The sequence below is a fragment of the Talpa occidentalis genome, unplaced genomic scaffold (assembly GCF_014898055.3).
Source record: "Talpa occidentalis isolate TD23 unplaced genomic scaffold, MPIMG_talOcc4v2.1 talOcc4.13, whole genome shotgun sequence".
Lineage (NCBI taxonomy): Eukaryota > Metazoa > Chordata > Mammalia > Eulipotyphla > Talpidae > Talpa > Talpa occidentalis.
The window spans coordinates 43,898,258-43,917,627 of record NW_023601322.1 but is presented as its reverse complement, the minus strand read 5'-3'; the positions used below and the strand labels follow the sequence as shown (position 1 = coordinate 43,917,627).

The 19,370-nt window shown below is 43.7% G+C and overlaps 1 protein-coding gene and 1 long non-coding RNA gene across 14 annotated transcripts in view; one reads left to right on the top strand and one right to left on the bottom strand.

Moving 5' to 3' along the window:
- Positions 1-7,244, bottom strand: part of LOC119243175 (uncharacterized) — a 38,383-nt gene extending 31,139 nt beyond the window's left edge. For all 4 annotated transcript variants that reach the window (XR_008551388.1, XR_005124652.2, XR_008551389.1 and 1 more), the window contains exons 1-2: positions 7,039-7,244; positions 6,799-6,962 (exon numbers count right to left, since the gene is read on the bottom strand). This is a non-coding gene — a long non-coding RNA (uncharacterized LOC119243175). The remainder of the gene's footprint in view (positions 1-6,798; positions 6,963-7,038) is intronic.
- The window catches only part of DLGAP1 (DLG associated protein 1), a 428,837-nt gene that overhangs the window by 357,231 nt on the left and 52,236 nt on the right, over positions 1-19,370 (top strand). For 8 of the 10 annotated variants that reach the window (XM_054694167.1, XM_054694170.1, XM_037508791.2 and 5 more), the window contains one exon: positions 16,470-16,843. In XM_054694167.1, coding sequence (XP_054550142.1) covers positions 16,470-16,843 — 374 coding nt within the window. The remainder of the gene's footprint in view (positions 1-16,469; positions 16,844-19,370) is intronic. The other 2 variants (XM_037508793.2, XM_054694166.1) reach the window with 1 other exon arrangement.

Sequence of the window (19,370 nt, the reverse complement as noted above, 5' to 3'; positions counted from 1 at the left end):
ATGAGCAACGTAGTTGCAACCATGAACCAATCCCCTAACATGAGCATGAAATTCAAGGGCAGTCCCAAACATAAAACTTAGAGGATATTTAAAGATTCTGACTTAGTAGATTAGCAATGGCTGGAATGGCCTTTCTGAAGAATTGATACATAATAAAATCTTTTACTATTGTTGTGCCCAAGGTCAGCGGACTCAGGGAGCATAGAGTAAGGGTGGAGTGAGGGTCCAAACTATCTCTGGAATGCAGTCTTTTCCCAGCAAAACCTAAAATTCTAAAATGGCAGTTACACAAAGCAATGGCTAAGAATACTTATGCGTGGTTCCACACTATGACAGTACAAATACAAAATAATGACATTTTTGGCCTTTACTTTCTATGGTTCCTTTTGAGAAGCAGGATTATCCACACAAGGCAGTCCAGTGTTTTGCACATAATAAACATTTCTAGTGCTTGATTTATTTATGGCTGCAGTTCCCTAACTTGTCTGTCCACACATTGATTTGTTCTTCAAGCTTTGTTTCAATGATTATCTTGGTTAATTCTTTTTTAAAAAAAAAGATTTATTTATTTATGCATACAAGAACTGGGGGGTACAGGCCAGAGGTGTAGGGAATGAGAAGATTCACCAGAGACAGAGTGGGGAGCAGAACAGGCAGAGTGACTGAAATACACTGCTGAGGGGAGCAGCGGGCTAGTCAGGAGAGGCCTGCTGTGCCATGAGGGAAGCTCCCTGGCTGGGGATCGAATTCCTGTTGGAGTGGCTGCGAATAGCTTCATAGGTTGCGTCTTAAATCCTGTGCCACCAGGGAGGCCCTATCTTAGTTAATTCTTGGTTGGAGATGTGGCACAAAAATCCACATTTTCAAAATGATTTTTTAAACTTTGTTTCCTGCACAATGCTTCCATGAATCAAGAATGAGCTGCATCAAATTAGTGCTGTGCCACCCTCCTGTCATAGCAAATTATAACAACCCAAGGTGAAGAATGTTTAATTTCATTTATTTGGCATAGTTTTGTTATAGGACAAGGAGAGGGGCAGCCCAAGCCCTGTAAACCTGCCTATTCTAAATGGGTTCTGCCATCCGCCGCGTCAACACAAAACATATGAGACTTTAATGGGAAGGAACTTTAATAAAACTAGGCAACAATACAGGTAAGTCAAAGAGTCTAGTTTCTAAATGAAGCACCCAAAGTTACCCATCCCCTCGTGGGTAAAACTCCATCCAAATGGGATCGGCCCAGAACAAGGCCCCAAAGCCTGCCACAAGTCTAAAGCATCTTCCAGTGGGGACCCACAGAAAAGGGTCACAAACAAGCGGGCAAGCCCGGAAGGAAAAGAGCAAGATCAACATCAAAATAAAAGCTGCCATGGTCACCTCCCCACGGGTCTCACCCACATCTGTGTCACCCAGTCCACGACCAAAAGACAAGCGCAGTTTCTTCACGTGTCTCTAGGATCCACGCGCCTCCTCCAGGTCTCCTTCTGGCTCCATCCTGCTTCCTTCCTCAGTCTCTTCTGCAGCTTCTCCTCTTCCTGCTCAGCTCCACCCTCCCTTGGGTGGGGCAGGGAACCTCCCCCTTTCCTGGAGACCACCCTGTTACAGTTTGACCACTGGGGATGCAAATGATTGAGAGCATGAGCTAAAAACACATAACTTTGGGGCCTCCCCGGTGGCACAGCGGTAGAGTGCTGGGCTGCAAAGCTACCCGCAGCCTCTGCAGCGCGGGTTTGATTCCCAGTCCCCGGGGAGGGTCCACCTGGCGCGCAGACCTCTCCTGCCGCGCCCACTGCTCCTCTCAGCAGTGTACTTTGGGTCCTTCTGCCTGCTCTGCTCCCTGCTCTCACCTTCCCGCACTTCTGACTGTACCCAGTGCTTGTATAAATAAATAAATAAATAAATATTAAAAAAAAAAAAAAAAACACATAACTTTGAAAATATCGTTGTTACCTATAAGTACACATCCAAATACCCCTTTCTATAATTCGTAGACATTCCATATTGTGGTAAGAGTTCAGTTAAAGGCCTTATTAGCACCCTTATTACCATTCTAACAAAAGTCAAAAAAGGATGTTTCTGAGTAATGTGTGAAATACACAGTGATAACCAGTCAGCACCTAGTGTAACAGGGTGGTCCCCAGGAAAGGGGGAGGTTCCCTGCCCCACCCAAGGAAGGGTGGAGCTGAGCAGGAAGAGGAGAAGCTGCAGAAGAGACCGAGGAAGGAAGGAGGCAGGATGGAGCCAGGAGACCTGGAGGAGGCGCGTGGAGCCTAGAGACACGTGAAGAAACTGCGCTTGTCTTTTGGTCGTGGACTGGGTAACACAGATGTGGGTGAGACCCATGGGGAGGTGACCATGGCAGCTTTTATTTTGATGTTGATTTTGCTCTTTTCCTTCCGGCCTTGTCTGGTAGTTTCTGACCCTTTTCTGTGGGTCCCCACTGGAAGATGCTTTAGACTTGTGGCAGGCTTTGGGGCCTTGCTCTGGGCCAATCCCATATGGATGGACTTTTACCCACGAGGGGATGGGTAACTTTGGGTGCTCCATTTAGAAACTAGACTCTTTGACTTACCTGTATTGTTTCCTAGTTTTATTAAAGATCCTTCCCTTAAAGTCTCCTATGTTTTCTGTTGATGCGGCGGATGGCAGAACCCATTTAGAATAGGCAGGTTTGCGGGGTTTGGGCTGCCCCTCTCCCTGTCCTATAACACTAGCACTCTAGCAGGATTAACAAAAGACAATGTTATCAAATGTGACATGGAGTCCTCTATACCTTTAAGGTATATTTGCTCACCCACAATACCAAGCCCACTACTGCTCAACATCACCTACCCTCTACCCTCCACCTTGCCTGGGATGGGCAGAGTTCCATTAGAGACCTGAGAAGTCTGTGAAGGAGGAAGTAGGCAAGGGAGCTCTTACTGCTCCAAGACATCTGAAGGAAGGGGGTGGGTGGCGGAGGGTCAGCATTCTGCCACTCCAAAAGCCTTTGGCCAAAACCTGACCTTAGAACTACTTGCAGTGTGACTGTTCTATCCTCTCCCCCCTAACACACACACACACACACACACACACACACACACAGACAAGTTAGAGTAGGTGATTAAGAGGTGCTACCCTTGACCCCCTGGGTGTGTCATGTATATTAGCTTTCTACAATCCCCCCAATTCTGAATTCCAAACACTTTTGCCCAAAAGAGTTTCTGATAAGTCTTTTGGATGCAGACATTGTTCTTTCAACAGCTCAAAGGAGAATTTTAAGGACAGCAGTTCTTTCAAAGATCGTAGGAGGCTTAGGAGGGAAGAACCCAGGTTCAGATCAAATTCCACCCAGGGAGAACTGGGCAACCGAAACTTTCCAACACCCTTTGTGTTTGTAGAAATGAGGTTATAGGTAAAATGTCTGGCTTTAGTAAACACTCAGTGAATGAGAACAATGGTGGGGGTAGGTAAACTGATACAGATTTTAGCGCCTCACCAGTTTCCTAGGTTACTTTTATTCAATTTTGACAAATGACAAAAGCCCAACTGTAAAGTGGTATTTTAATGCAATATTGAAGTAGCAGTTGAAATACTAATTTTAAAATTCAGAGCAGGGAAAGAACTTGTGTTTGCCACATGGTGTGCACAGAAAGAGCTCTGGGGACACCTTGACGGTTCCTTCTCTGGATCTGTGTCCTCATGTCAGAGACACAGTTGAATAATGAGGTGTCATTTTAAAGCACAGATTCGCTTATTTAACAATAAGTGAGGGGCAGGGAGAAATGGACTGATAGAAATAGTATTCCACAGGTTAACCCACATAGTTATTCCTTTGAAAAGGGGGGCATCAGGGAGGCCAGAGGAGAGGAGTGGGATGAGATGAGTAATTAACTGCCTAACTACACAGACCACGGCCTCCTGTGGCCACCCACATGTCCAGCTCTCCAGATCCAGGTAATTATTCCTCATCATGCTGAAACCAACAGGAAGGAATGGTGAATGCATTTTCTTTCTTTGCTGCTTCCCCACACATCCTGTTTTCCCAGGGTTGGGGGTTTGAGTGTGTCTTGTGTAAAAATTTCTGCTCTGGGTCAATCCCTCCCGTCAACAATATCAGGCTGCCCTGACAGAGGTCAGCTTTCTTTCCAAAGCCTAGGGAGTCTGTGGTAAGCAGAGGTCACCGATAAAGCCAGCCTAAAGTTTCAGTTAGAACTGAGTCTGACTCAGTCAGATATGGCCAACCCCGGTCTGTGTGGTGGCCACTCACTCTGCACGTCATCTAACTTCCTTAAGAGAGACAAACTAGCAATACGTGCTCAATCCCCTGCTCACCTAGAAACAATCAATTATTCTGTATAGCCTTGGGGTTGGGCACATTAGAATTCTACTTTGTTTACCAGACACATAGTGACATAACAGGAGAGCCCTGCTCTGTAGTAAGTTTCCATTCCAGATCTTTCCTTACACCCTAGGCTCCAGGTTCCAACGTGAAAGGATGCTCATTCTCAAGAAATTGTTACAGGACAAAGAGGACATCCTTTCCCCCCAACAAAATGAGACCAGGATGTAAAGAAAGTATCTTGACTCTTAGATACTCATCTTGCACAAGCACTCTGGGCACAGAATAATAAGAAATCAAAGAATAAGAAAGGAACTAAGGAAAGGAAAGGCAGTTGCAGGGGAAAAAGTCAGTTAGCATCATTGTCAGGTTCTCCCCTGCACACAGCCATGGGTAAAGCTAAGCGCAGATGGAGAAAATCAGGTAGATAATGCATAGATCCATAGGACCAGCTGATTTCAGCTGATATTGGTTTGGGCTTTTATGGACAAACATCCTACCAAAAGTTGGTCAATCACAATTGCGCTTGAGCAGCACTTGGCTGGTCAATAACAAGCAGTAGTGGGCACTGGTGACAGATCACATTGCAACATCCAAGGTCACAGAGAATGACTTTGCTGAGTATTCATTTTACTTCTACCCCGGTGGCTTCTCTTTCATGATTATGGACCCGTTTTGATTTTTTCCCACTAAACATCTTCCCATCCTTACTCATCCCTTTATCTAACAAGTATTTATCAAAGTACTACCATGTGCCACATGTATTCTGAGTATTACAGTCACATCATTAATTAATAAAACAGACAATGCCTGACCTTGTCATTCTTACATCCTATACTAATTCCTTGTCTCAGTTCGGTCAGGAAAAAATAATTTACCTACCAGAGAATATAGAAAAGTATTTGCTGAGAAGTGACATCAGACAAGAAAGCTGGTTGATAAGAAGCTTAAAAGAAAAATTCTCTTCCCTACTCCTGACACCATCCCTAACCCAGATCTCCTAGGCAGGCTCTTTCAATAAGACCCAATCTGCCCTGACCTGAGGAGTTGGTAGACCAGCTGCCCAAACAGGAAACCTTATATAATTCTGTAACCCTGACCTTGAGCCCTGAATCTTCCCCTCTTGTAAACAGTCCATTCAACCCAGGAAGACCTGCAGACCTGACTGGGACAAATTTTGAAAAACCTACACATTACAAACTTTGGAAAACAAAAACCCTAGGTCCTAGAGGAAGTGAAATATCTGATTCAGTGGCAGAAATCACTTCATAAAGTAATGGGACAAATGGAAATTTAATCCTAACAGATGAAACTGCCAGGCAGTCATTTGTGTACATGGATGACTCAATAGCACCTGTTGGAAGGGCTGGGAAAATGAGCCGTGAAATCCTGATCACATTCCCTACTGGAAGCAACAACCCTGCCTTGCAAATTAGTAAGCCTAATGTTTTCGACATCCTGACTTCAACATTTGTGCCCAGTTCTATGACTATGACTCACCTTAGCTACTGGTCAAATGATTCTTACTCAGAACTCTAGATTTTTAATCTTTAGTATTAAATGGTCTGAATAAATACTAGCGAAATAGCTTCTACTTTAAATGACTGATTTTAGGCAACAACTGGTTTTACATAAGGTAACCCTCAATTTCTAGTATTATTTAACTTACTGCCAAGCTTCATCAAAAGTCTAAGTTAGAAGTTGAGACCTTAGCTCCTGGACCAGGGCCTTCTAAAATGACTTTCCTCCAAACATCATGTAACTTCCTTTTAATTTAGTTAATTAATGGAACTTTCTGAAGGAAACTGTTACTTTGATCTGAACCTCAGTTAACACTTCCAAAGAGGAAGAACAGATACAGCCGCTCACAACCGTACTCATTCCTCCAAATCAGAGACAGCCAGGCGGAAGCAGCACCTTAGAGCAAGAAGACTGGTTAGAAGTACTGCCCTTGGCATTTTTGTGGGTGTTTGCCCCACACAGAGATAAAAGCTAAGGTGGGGCTCCACGGCGCTCTGCGAAGCTGGGCCTGCAGTCTGGAAATCCTAAGTAATCTTTGCAACTGGGTAAACTGGAAGCCAGGAATAGGAATTAATAATGCTTCTGCCTGAGAGAAGGATTTCTGCTTACAAAGTACAGATTCAGAATAAAATGGAAAACTCAAGTCTCACCCCGCAGGAAGCCTCAATCTCTCGACTATTAATCCGCACTGTCATCCACCTAACTAAACGGCCACAGCCGTTCTCACCAGCCTAACAAAATAGGTTACCCTAGCTGGAGCTTAAAAAGAAAAAATCCAGCAACCTCCACGAAGAGATCTTACTCTGCAACTAGGATAAAATTTTTGTTAGGATAAAAGTTAAAAAGCAAAGACATACGAAGAACATAACAAGTGGAAGTCACGAATTCCGCTTGTTACGTTTTTTGGGAAGACAAATCCAGCAAAGATGTCCGCCCCTTTCTGGCGCCTGACTTACCTTAGAGACAACCGCAGATTTCAAGGCTCATCGGTATGTTCCGAGGTGGCCACCAGGAGGCACTGGAGAACAGGGCTGCCCGCAGAGTCACATTTGTTTTCTCAGACATTTTTTGGGGTGGGAGGGAGTTTGAGGGGTGGGGGTGGTAAGGAAGAAGCAGCTGCCTGGAAAAAAAAAAATCCATTTGTTCTCTGAAATCCTGCCACTTGCCACTTTACAAGGCAAAGGTTGCCACGTTACCTGTTGCCAGGTTCCTGAGAGTGCTTGGGGAAAATGTGGATGAGAAAGGTACAGCACAAAGTCCTTCAGCTTGGTGGCTTTCAAACTCTTTTGACAGGGTTGGCGCTGACATTTGGAGAGCAGCTGCGTCGATTGCCAGAGCATTGTTTGGTTGTAGTTCTAAGAGAGGAGTGGCTGCGTCTTACATCATTTCCAGGCATGAAGTGCCTGGAGCTTTTTTTTTTTTTTTTTTAATGACTAACTTCTGATCCCTCCCTCTCTGGAACCTGGTACAGTACAGGCACTGTGCACAACAGCCTCACCTCAGGAAGCCCAAGTTTTGTAGCAACTTGTTAAAACAACTTGGGTGCCTCTTAAAAAAAAAGTGTGACTCTGAAACAAACCTTTCCATTCTTCCTTGTGAGAACAAAGCTGTGTTTGATTAGCAGCGAGCTCAGCTCTCTGAAAGATCTGCTCACCCCACAAGAGGTGGCTGCTATCAGTTGAATAGATCTCTAAGCTAGACATGCCGAGGCTTGGGGCATTTGTCTGGCATTAGGAAGTGTCTGGAATACTAGCAACTACCAACTGGCAAGTCTTATGACTACAAGAGTTATTACACCACCCCTCCCTCTCTGTCCACATTCCCCCGCCTCTCCCTACACTCTCACACAAGCATGCTTTTTTATACTTCGAAGGAGAAAAGGTTAGCTTCTTTTGTGGTTTCCGTGGAGGATGGCTTTAGTGGAAATCATTCTCATAGCCACGTCCTTTGAGCCAAAACTAACTGGGAGAGAAGGCTCAGGGAAGTCCTGCGCCCCTCCCAGAAGTCCCTGGGCCCACCCAACAGCCCTGGGCTCTGTTGGAGCCTAGAGGGCATGGATCACTGACCACCACACTTTGGGTGGCCTATAAAGGTTAAGGCATAAATATTTTGAAATAAAGGAACCATTTTTCTACGTCTATTTTGTTTTGTGGAGTTTCTCCTTTTTGCAATACTTTAAAAGTTGCAGCTGGTACACTCCTTGTTGACCACTCCAAATTCATTCATTTACCAACCCACTGACAAGTTCCTGCAGGGCGAAAGTACTAAGCTTGGAGTGGTTTCCTGGCAGTTCCTCATGGGAAGTATTACACTTTACCAGATGAGGTGTTTAATGGAAGGTTTAATGGGGAGGAATGAATACAGATGGTTTGGGTAAATGAAGAGATGGGATTTAGAGCCCTGAGTACAGTAACTTTACTGCTTAGTTACCTACTCAGAGCCTCAGTTTTACCATCAAACAAATAGGGACAATGAAATCTTCCTCTGCCGAGAAATCTTGCTATTAAATCCCTAGCACAATGTGTGTTACTGAGTATGGATTCACTCTCTGGTGATTAGGTCAATCTAATGGCACTTCAAGAGTCTGACTAATTCCCCATCTCCTCATCTTTGTTGTCACCTGGATTTGTGCATTATTCCAGTAAAGGACTTGAACCAAACCACTGACTGGTCTGGCCTTTGGTGAGGAGTCTGGCCTGCTTAGCACATCACCATTGGGAGTACCACCTCTACAAGTGATTATATGTGTGGCACTCTGGGCCTCCTAGACTGGAAACAGCCACAAAGAACTTCTCTACCAGGAGTTTGTCCTGTTCCATGCCAAAATGCATTCCTAGGTTTCTGTAACACTGGTCACTGCTACAAACTGGCAAGCCTTGTTTCTGTCTCCCTGGCCTCTTCTCTTAGCTTTCTTCTTCAGTTACTTCAGTCCCATCATTCTCAATGCGACTCCACATCTCGAATGATTTTCTAGCTTTCATTCATATTCAGAAGCCACAGAAACTCCAGTTTAAAAGAAATCTTGTCACTTACTTCTGGCCCCTTTAAGATATTGATGCAATGTAGTTACTTCCCAGATCAGCTGCAGCTTGACCCCTCAAGATATTATTTCCTCTCTCCTCAGAGAACCCTGCAATTTCTCCTAAAAGAAGGGACCTGGAATGAAATGCAGCATAAGCGTCCTTTTGCTGGGGTTCAGTGAATGGGATGCTTGGCCTTCCTCTGAGAAAGATTTCAGCAGAGTTTCACATTCAGGGGCTCACAGTGAGTTTATTAAGGAAAAAGGACTTTGGCATAGACACAAACAGGCAAAGGCTGCATTTTAAAAGGTGGGCTTATTAAGAAAAAGAGACACCTGCATCGATGCAGACAGGCAGTGTTAGGATAAGAAGTGCAATTGGACAGAGCCAAGAGAATCCTTATATAGTGTTCTCTGGAGGGATTCACTCTTTTGTGGAATTTTATCTATTGTGGAATCTATCACTTTCAAGTTCTGGCTGGGTTTTCTGTAAGTACTGGTGTTTCTTTATAATGACAAGTCTCCATAGACAATACTCCATATCCTCATCTCTGGTTTCTATCTTTGTCTGCAGATCTTCCATAGCCAGTTTAATGACTCATTAATCATTTCTACCTACACCTCAAGTTTCTGGCCTTGTGAAGCTTCCATCCTAAATTTTCTACTCTAAGCTTCAATACTTCCTTGTTCTAGAACTCACAGTTCTGCTCACACTCATCTTCTTAGAAATAAGCCACTTAACTGACATTAAAACCACAAGGTCACTGCACCTCCTATATTTGTGTAGCAGTTTCTTTATGTCCCAAACTAAACTGTTGTTTATTTTTTTAAAGATTTATTTATTTATGCATACAAGAACTGGGGTACAGGCCAGAGGTGTGGGGGGGTGAGAGAATTCACCAGATACAGAGTGGGGAACAGAACAGGCAGAATGACCAAAGTACACTGCTGAGGGGAGCAGCGGGCCAGACAGGAGAGGTCTGCTAAGCCATGTGAGTTGCTCCCTGGCCGGTCAGGGATTGAACTCAAGCTGCAGAGGCTGCAAATTGCTTTATAGCGTGGTGCTTAACCCCTTGTGCCACAAGGGAGGCCCTTCTCATCGGTTTGCTTTCTAAAACAGTCTGTAGTTTTTCTTTCTAATATGTTCTTCACCTCACTTGTACTAACTCTGTCCAGTCCACTGGATTTACAAATGTTTGCTATCAGTGCTTCTTTAATGGTCTCTGGTGATAAAAGCTTGTTTGACCTCCAATTTGTTGCAGATCAATACTTTGGCAAAATGCAATAGTAAAAACGAATTACTTTCAAAAGAGAAACTAAAAAGCAGTGGCATACAAAACACAAGTCAACAGTTTTCTTTTTATTGTATTCAACTGACAAAACATGCTGTAGAATTGCTATAAAAATTTCTAAAAGCTTACTCTCAATTTTCATGGTATGTTTGTGAATCAACACCTATCTGTGGACCAACTATGTACACAGGTGTGCTGTGGATGCTTGACATCAAGTCCCTACTGATATACAGCACTTGCCAATATCCATGGTGTAAACATTCATATCCAGGTCAATTTCAAGAGCCTCCCTGGGGGCACAAGGGGTTAAGCACAGCACTGTGAAGCTATCCGCAGCCTCTGTGGCATGAGTTCAATCCCTGGCCTGCCAGGGAGCTACCCACATGGTGCAGCAGACGTCTCCTGTTTTGCCCACTGTTACCCTCAGCAGTGTATTTCAGTCAATGTGCCTGTTCTGTTCCCCACTCTGTCTCTGGTGAATCCTCTTACCCCAGCCCCCACAGCTCTGGCCTGTACCCAGTTCTTGTATGCATAAATAAGTAAATCTTTGGGGGAAAAAAGTCAATTTCTAGCTGCAATGAAAATACCATACAGATTTAGGGAGAGATGTGTACAACTGACTCTAGTAAGCTGATGAGAGCCAGTTCCAGCACCCATAGTTAACCTCACTAGATTTCTTTAATGTTTTGAATAAGTCACTTCCTTTTGAGAACTTGTTAAAACCTTGTTCATCTGGACCAAATCACCTACATCAAGAGAACTTTACCCTCAACAGAAACTACGCAGTGGGTTGAGGTAGCCCACTCTTCACCCTGATGGTCTTCAGTTTAGTAAGGACAGATCATCTGATGCAGGTCATAATCAAATCACAGCCTGCTTTGTGACTTAGAACAATTTAGGATAATATCTATATCAAAAAGATGTTGCTTGACTACTGTGCAACTATGTATATGTATACTTGGAAATTCTTTTGTTGTCATTTAGTGTTGTTGTTTTTTTTTTCTAAAGATTTGTTTATTTATACAAGAACCAGGGTACAGGCCAGATGTGCAGGAGGGTGAGAGGATTCACCAGAGACAGAGCGGGGAACAGAACAGGCAGACTGACTGAAATACACTGCTGAGGGGAGCAGTGGGCGAGACAGGAGAGGTCTGCTGTGCCATGTGGGTATCTCGCCAGATGGCCGGGCTCCAACCCATGTAGCAGAGGCTGCGCTTAACCACCTGTGCCACCAGGGAGGCCCTCATTTAGTATTTTTATTTGTAGTTCCTTATGGACTTGTTCTCAAAGAATTTCTAATACTCAGTAATCAGGAACTGCTAAATAATTCCTCAACATAACTTTTTAGTATGTGAGTATTCACTTAGAGAGAATTCACTAAGATTTAGAAGTGGATTTGATCCCACATCTGCTTATGGGTTCTCTTGATCACAAAGAATAACCAGAGAAGTTAGAGTCTAGTTTTCTACAGAAAACCTTCACTACCATGGAAAACAAATCTGGCACAGTCCTTCCTGTGACTTACAACACTAGCATTATCTTTCTGTACAAATAGGAACAATATTGAATAGGCAATTAGTAGTTGATAGGATAGGAATTTGTTCTCATTGTGACTTTTTAAAAACAGGTTTCTCCCACTATCTGAACATGGAACATTCCCATTTGTTGTGATCTGGTAGGTTATTCTTGGGAAATGGAAATACTATCACAATCAGTTTATATGGAAATTTTTTTTTTTTAGCATTCCCAGATCCAGAAAGTAACATACCAAACCAAATAGGAATGTTCTATGTGCAGATAGCTGGGGAAACCTATACCTTCTGAACTCAGATATGAAAACCAACCTCCAGTCTATCTGTGCTCTGCAGAATCATCAGAATGAAAGTGGTATCGCTGAAATCCAGTGTTATTCCTGCTGAATCTTCTAATAAATGGATGGGAATCTTTCAGCCAACTTTGAGCCATGGTAGTAAATCATCAGTACCCAGAGAAGGAGAACAAAATCACTTTATTTGAAATGAACAAATAAACATCAGGCCAAAGAAAGCAAAAGTAATGATTAAAATATAGCTTCTTTTCAAGTTCCACTTGAATAAAAGGAGCCTTTACATTTTAAAATCAACATTTTTCAACAAATGAAGTATTTCACTTACTATAATATAAGCCTCCCATTTTCTCTTTCTCTCTTCACCAGACAAGATTTATTAATTTCTGCTTTACCTTTGTTGAGTCTTACTCTTTCACAGGCTTCCTGGCAGTTGGACCTGAATGCATTCTAAATCTTTCATAGTGATGAATTATGAGAATAGAATTTAAAAAAAAAAAAACCTTAAGATAGAAGAAAGGGCTTAGGGCTTAGCCTACAAATCTGGGAAAGAATGATGCTGGGGAAATTTGGGAGATTTAGTTGCACGGCTATCTGGAGCAGCTTCCAATGCCAAAGAAAAAGACCATAAAGGAGGAGAATTGTGAATTGAACATTGTATTTCTTCTCTTCTTCAAAAAGCAATCTTAGGGCCTCCCCGGTGGCGCAGCGGTTGAGCGCTGGGTTGCGAAGCTGGCGAAGCTGCCGCAGCGTCTGCGGCACTGGTTCGATCCCCCGGCTGCTCCCCGGCCACCGGAGGAGGGTCCCACATGGCGAGCAGACCTCTCCTGCTGCCCGCTGCTCCCCTCAGCAGTGTACTTCGGTCCTTCTGCCTGCTCTGCTCCCCGCTCTGGCTCTGGTGAATTCTCTCACCCTCCCGTGCTTCTGACTGTACCCAGTGCATGTATAAACAAAAACAAACAAACAAACAAACAAATAAATAAATAAGCATGCCTCTATTAAAAAAAAAAAAAAAGCAATCTTAAAGATTTGAGTTCCTCTTAAATTCATATTTGATGACTCCTGGTGAGGCTTCCTTGCATGTACACCAGTATAATTGTGTCAAGTTCCACCCTGCAATAAACTCATGAAAAAAGCTTCAGATATTACATCTAGGCGAAGGCTCCATCTTCTATTGGATCCCTAATTCAAAGTGGGGCAGTGTCCCATTCTGGCCTCCTTTGGGCATTCTCCAGCCTGCTGGGGAAGCTATGGCCTCCGTGTTCTCCCCTTGCACTTTAACTCTCATGGATTGCTAGCGTTGCTGCCACTGTCCTGCAAGACTGAATCAATCGTGGTACCAGTTATCCCTGGTGATGTGGAAGCAGAGCTGACAGTAGTCACAAGATGGCACCACATTATAGTTGGGGGGAGGTGTTACAATGGAAATAATGTGACCCCCTCCCCATCTCCATATCACACTTATCACTTCCTGGCAGGCATTGAAGGCATTTGTGCATATCACAGCAAAGGAATTGATATTATACAATTATGGGTTAGGGATATGTTTTAAGAACTGTATCATTAGGCGATTTGTCATTGTGCAGTGTCATCGAGTATAATTACACAAACCTAATAATGATGGTGTGTCCTACTGCACACCCAGGCTATAGGGAATAGCCTATTGGGTCCATCATTGCATATGTGGCCTGTCATACCAAAATGTTGCTGTCACTGTCCTGCAAGACTGAATCAATAGTGGTGATTGATTCCTGATTGCATTTGACTCACTGTCCAGTTTTGATTGTCCATACTGAAAAAAGAGACTGGATGTAGCTAACAGTAAGCACCAAATAATCAAAAAGGTCAGACAATTAATGCTGGGAATGTGCCATCTATTTTCTTTGGAATATGAGTGGGCCAAATGTTCTGAGAATCCATTTTCAACAAAATAATGAGTTTACATTGTAAAGACTTATCTTAGAGAAATCATACAATGATTAAGTTTCAGTAAACTTGGGTAGAAGGACACATGCCCTCCTAGTTATGGTCACTCCCCTTCCACCCTCTCAGATGCAAGACTGACACTGAGCATTTCCTTTATTCAAACCTTCTTTGGAAGCAGCCAGTTGCTGCTCTGAGGCCTTAATTACAGTGCACAAAACTGAATTGAGTGAGGTTTTGAAATATCAGACAAAGCACATGTTCACATTCCTCACCCCCAAGTTCACTGTGGCCTAACTGGGGAAACCGAGATGGGGCTGGCACTGCAGGTGGCTCTCACCCTAGGGTGCTGGGAGTCTGCAGGGTCACTTGACCTCTCAGGACTGCGTGTTGCTGTGCTCTGTTCACATGTAAAGATGTATGTTTCATGCAATAAGCTTAGATGGAAGGCGTTCCCGGTGTGCCTCTCCCTGTCAGGCATCCCAGGTGTTTGTGTAATTTACATTAAATTAACACCCCATCCTCCACCCCCGCACATATCATATGATATTGTGTCGTGACATCTGTATGTTTTTTCTCGTTAGCTTTCAGGCAATCCCTGGGAAGTTGCCAAACATTTCTGTCATGAGAGGGAAATCAAAGGGTCATGCAGGGATGCTGAGGCTGCAGAGGGTAAAAGAATTCACCAGATACAGCATGGAAAGCAGAAAAGGCAGATTTATTGACTACCCTGCTAAAGAAACAGGGGGCGAGTTGAGAGTGTCCGCACAGTGAGTGAGGAAGTTTGAAGCACTGTTTATACTCTGAACTTGTGGGCTTTCTTAGATTTAGGACACAGGTCTGTGCTGGCTGCTATCTACTAAAGTGTCAGGCTCTGATTATCTCCTGCACCTTTCAGAATTTACATCAGCCTTTGATGGCCACAGGTGGGCGTTATGGCCCTGTTTCAATAACAATCATTTTGTTTCCCTAATGGCCCAAGGTCTCTGGCCTGGTTCCCATAGTAACTCCCCCCCCCCATCCGTTCAAAACATCCCACCCCTCCATCTGCAAAGCCTGGAAGAGACTGAGTTTTTAACCCTATAACCCCCAACAATTTCTGTCCCTATCTCTTTCATGGTAAAAGAAATTAGTCTATATCACTGGGTAGTGACATAATAGGATCCTTCTATTCATTGTCCCTTATGGGAGGTTTCTGTGGAGTGGCCTCAGGAGAGATCCTAAATTTTGAAGTGAGCAGTTCAGTCAATGAGATAGCTGGAGAGCAGCTGGAACCCTAGGTGGCAAGATGGGATCCTGTGGTCAGGCTGCTTCATTTGGTGTGACAACGGGTGACGCCAGCTGTGGTGGAAAAGGCATGCGGGTGGGTAGGCCAAGTGAGGGAAACAATAGTTTGAATCATTTTTTCGGGGACTAAGCAAAACTCTTTAGAAAGCTGCAAAGCAATTGTTCTTTACTGGCTGGGAGTTCCCACTTGGAAGCTTAATAATTCCTTTTGATCTGCATTTTTCTATATTATGCTTTGCAAATGGAAAGCCAAAAACCAGGATGTAAAGCTTCAGAACCCTCAGGGTTATAAACAGATGACTGAGAGGGGCTGGAGGCAGCTTCAGTGCAGCCTGGTGGAGGCCTCAAACACTTAGGTCCTAACAGGGAGCCTCACTCTGCAGATCCAGGTCCTGGAGATGTTCATGTTGCCTGAAGAACAGCACTTGAGGGAGCAAGCTCAGAGACCACACACACACACACACCCAGAACAGGGGTCGGGGAGAGGGGGAGGGAGGGAGGGAGAGAGTCAGATTTAGAGACTAGTGTGAGTATTTATTTTACAACACAGGACATTGCTGCTACATATCCCTTCTCAATGTGTGCTTCTCAGAAACGACAACAAAAATTTATATAGTGAGCATCTATCCAGGAAAGGAAGGAGAGGGAGGGAGGGAAGAGAGAGAGAGAGAGAGACACAGAGAGACAAAAAGACAGAGAAACTGGATCTCTATTAGTGAGTGCAGGCTGGAGGAAGCTGTGACTTTGTGCTATGGGAGGCCAATTCTCCCCCCAAGCCCTTTGTGACTTTATTAGGATTAGAACCCATGGCCATAACCTCCCACTTCCTTCTTTTCCAAGCACCAGACTCCTCTCAAATAAGTTACTTCATTTAACGTAAGCTATGTTAATACTTTCCCGAGGAGGGAGAAACCAACCTGGCCTTGTGCATGTGGATATATTTTCTCTCAAGGTGGTGCACTGTTGCCTGGGGACATTTCAACAGATGAAGAGTCCTGTCTATTTTATGTTGGTTCAATATTAATTTCCATTACAGAAACTTCCATCTCAAAGGTTCTTGTTTTCCAGTCCTTTCTCTCCTCAGTCTTATGGGTGTCACCTCACAGGAACTTCAAACATCCCCCTTAGCAGGGCGGTCACTTACTCTATCAGTGGACTTGTTTTCATGTTAAATGTCCTTGTGCGTTTCATGTCCCCAGATTTCCAATGGATGTCACTTACAATATCAGAAATTAAAACCCACACAGAAATCACAGTGTCTTTGTTTTCACTGTCTTCCAGTGTCATCTTGCATTACAACATATAAGAAGACACCACCTCCAGTCCCACCCAGAACTACCACGAAACCTTTCATTTCTATCACAGCCCAGAGTAGCACAGAGTCTGCCCAGGATGCCTACATGGACGGCCAGGGCCAGCGGGGAGATATTATCAGCCAGTCTGGACTGAGCAACTCCACGGAGAGCCTGGACAGTATGAAGGCTCTGACAGCCGCCATCGAAGCTGCAAATGCCCAGATCCACGGCCCTGCCAGCCAACACATGGGCAACAACCCTGCCACGGTCACCACCACGACCACCATAGCCACCGTCACTACGGAGGACAGGAAGAAGGATCACTTTAAGAAAAACCGATGTCTGTCTATCGGGATACAGGTAACAGCCTCCCTTCCTGACCTTGATATAGAAGCCCCAACTAAGAAATGTAACACTTTTTCCTCCCAGAAGCTTTGCTATCCTGCCATTTTGGATGATAAATAGCTTGTGGAGAACCATATTTTCAAATTATTGGGTCTATATGCCCTACATTGTTAAATGAGATTTTTAAAAATTATGAAGGTGTGTTATAGACTTTATTGGCAGCTTTTATGTTTGTTCTCTGAATTGAATGTTGACTCAAAGCATGGGAGAATCAAAACACATGAACGCAATCAAACATGAGATGCCCTCAATTCTCAATGCACATTTGGGTCTCAAAAAAGGAGTGGTCATCAAGAATAACCAGGGTTATCTGGCTGTGTGTTACAGTACGTACAACACTATTGAGTAACCATGTGAGAACAAAAATGTGAATCATTTCTCACAGATGTGGGAGTGGGAGAGTAAGACCAAAGTGATTGATAGTGTGGAAAGCAATAATGTGGCATAGCATCATAGGGAAAGAATGTACAGCAGTTTCAGCATAATTGTTGGCTATTTAACCATGCATTTCATAAAAATGGTAGATAATTCAGTAGGCTTCTCATTTCAGTTTACTGTTTTTGCTTCTTAAAGATAAGATCAAACTGATTCTTGTTTTTTACATCTGTTCAGCTTGGCTTACCTTGCTAGAAATCTCCCATCAATGGAGAAGAGACATCCTTTCCCCCATTAAAAAAAAAGATTTATTATTTATTTACATATTTATGTATTTATTTATTTATGCATATAAGACATGGGGTGTAGGCCAGAGGTGCAAGGGGAGAGGGTTAGAGGATTCACCAGAGACAGAAAGTGAGGAGCAGAACAGGCAGATTTACTGAAATACACTGCTGAGGGGAGCAGGGAGTGTAAGACAGGAGAGGTCTGCTGTACCATGTGGGTCACCTCCCTGGCAGAGGATCGAACTCATGTTGCAGTGACTGGTGATCGCTTGATAGTGCTTTGTCTTTAACCCCTGTGCCACCAGGGAGGCCCGTGCCCCCATTTTTGTTGTGGTGTATCATTCTGCAATATGCCTTTGTATCAATATGCCTTTGAATAATATTGAATCAATAGGCCTTTGAATAATAACTTCCTGATGTGGTGTCCAATAAATCTATCCACACTGAGCCAACTCTAAGGTGCATATAAAAGTCTGTTGTGGGGCACATTTTCATAAGGAGGATGCATTTTCACAGTCCATCTTGCAAAGTCCACTTTTAAAGGGCAGTTGAAATTTTTCTGGTAGCAATGGGTCACATGCTTTTTTATAATCACAGGTTACTATAGCACAAGTTGTCAAGTGTCTTAAAAGGAGTTGTAGCTCTGGTGCTTGGGACTAGATGACACAGCAGGAGGGAGGTAAGGGCCCAACACCAGTATCCACCCACTTCCCAGGTCCCACCCACCCTTATCCCTAGAACCTTTCCCATCCTGCCTGCCAAAAGCTATTGAGGAGTGGGGAAGAAAAGAGATGGGTTCTCAGTGTTATCCTTGGCAAACTACTTAATCTCCTTGAGCCTATTTCCTCATCTATCCCTCAGAAGGTTATTCTTAGGATTGAGTTTATAAAATTCAGCTTCCTGTGAGGGTGCAGAATTTCAATTCAGGATGGTCTTACAGGTTACTCTCAAAGTAATTACTTGGAATAAAGCATTCATATTTCAACCAGTAAGATGAAACTGTTCTGAAATCTACATATAATTTTGGGAAGAAATATGGTCTTTTTATTTCAAAGACCATCCTACACAACTTAAACATTTGGATATTTTCCCAAAAATTGTTCATATTCTTCTTCCAATCATTGTTCACTACTGTAGAAATTATATGGAAGTACTGAGTACCTAAGAGTTCTCTTTTAGCTCCTACAACAACTATATAACACAGGTGGTGTTATCATTTCTACCCTATAGATCAGGACTCAGAGAAGTGGAGTAACTTGCCCAAGGTCACATATCCTATGTGACCCAAATTATACTTTAGTGTATAATATAACCATGTTATACGACTTCGTTGCTGGAGAAAAATAAGCAGATAAAATTCAAGATGCAGAATAGTATCAAATTCTATTATACAGTAAATTAAATCCTAACCTCCAAAATATATGACACTAGTACTTGAATTCCTTCCCATCCTTTACTTCTTTAGGATCAGAGTTTCCAAGCTTTCCCTGGCATTTCAATGTTTTGTTTTTTTTTTTAAAGGCATGTATTTTTATTTATTTATTTGTTTGTTTGTTTGTTTGTTTGTTTATACATGCACTGGGTACAGTCAGAAGCGCGGGAGGGTGAGAGAATTCACCAGAGCCAGAGGGGGAGCAGAGCAGGCAGAAGGACCGAAGTACACTGCTGAGGGGAGCAGCGGGCGGCAGGAGAGGTCTGTGCGCCTTGTGGGACCCTCCTCTGGTGGCCGGGGAGCAGCCGGGGATCGAACCGGCACCGCAGAGGCTGTGGGCAGCCTCGCAACCCAGCGCTCAACCGCTGCGCCACCGGGGAGGCCCTCA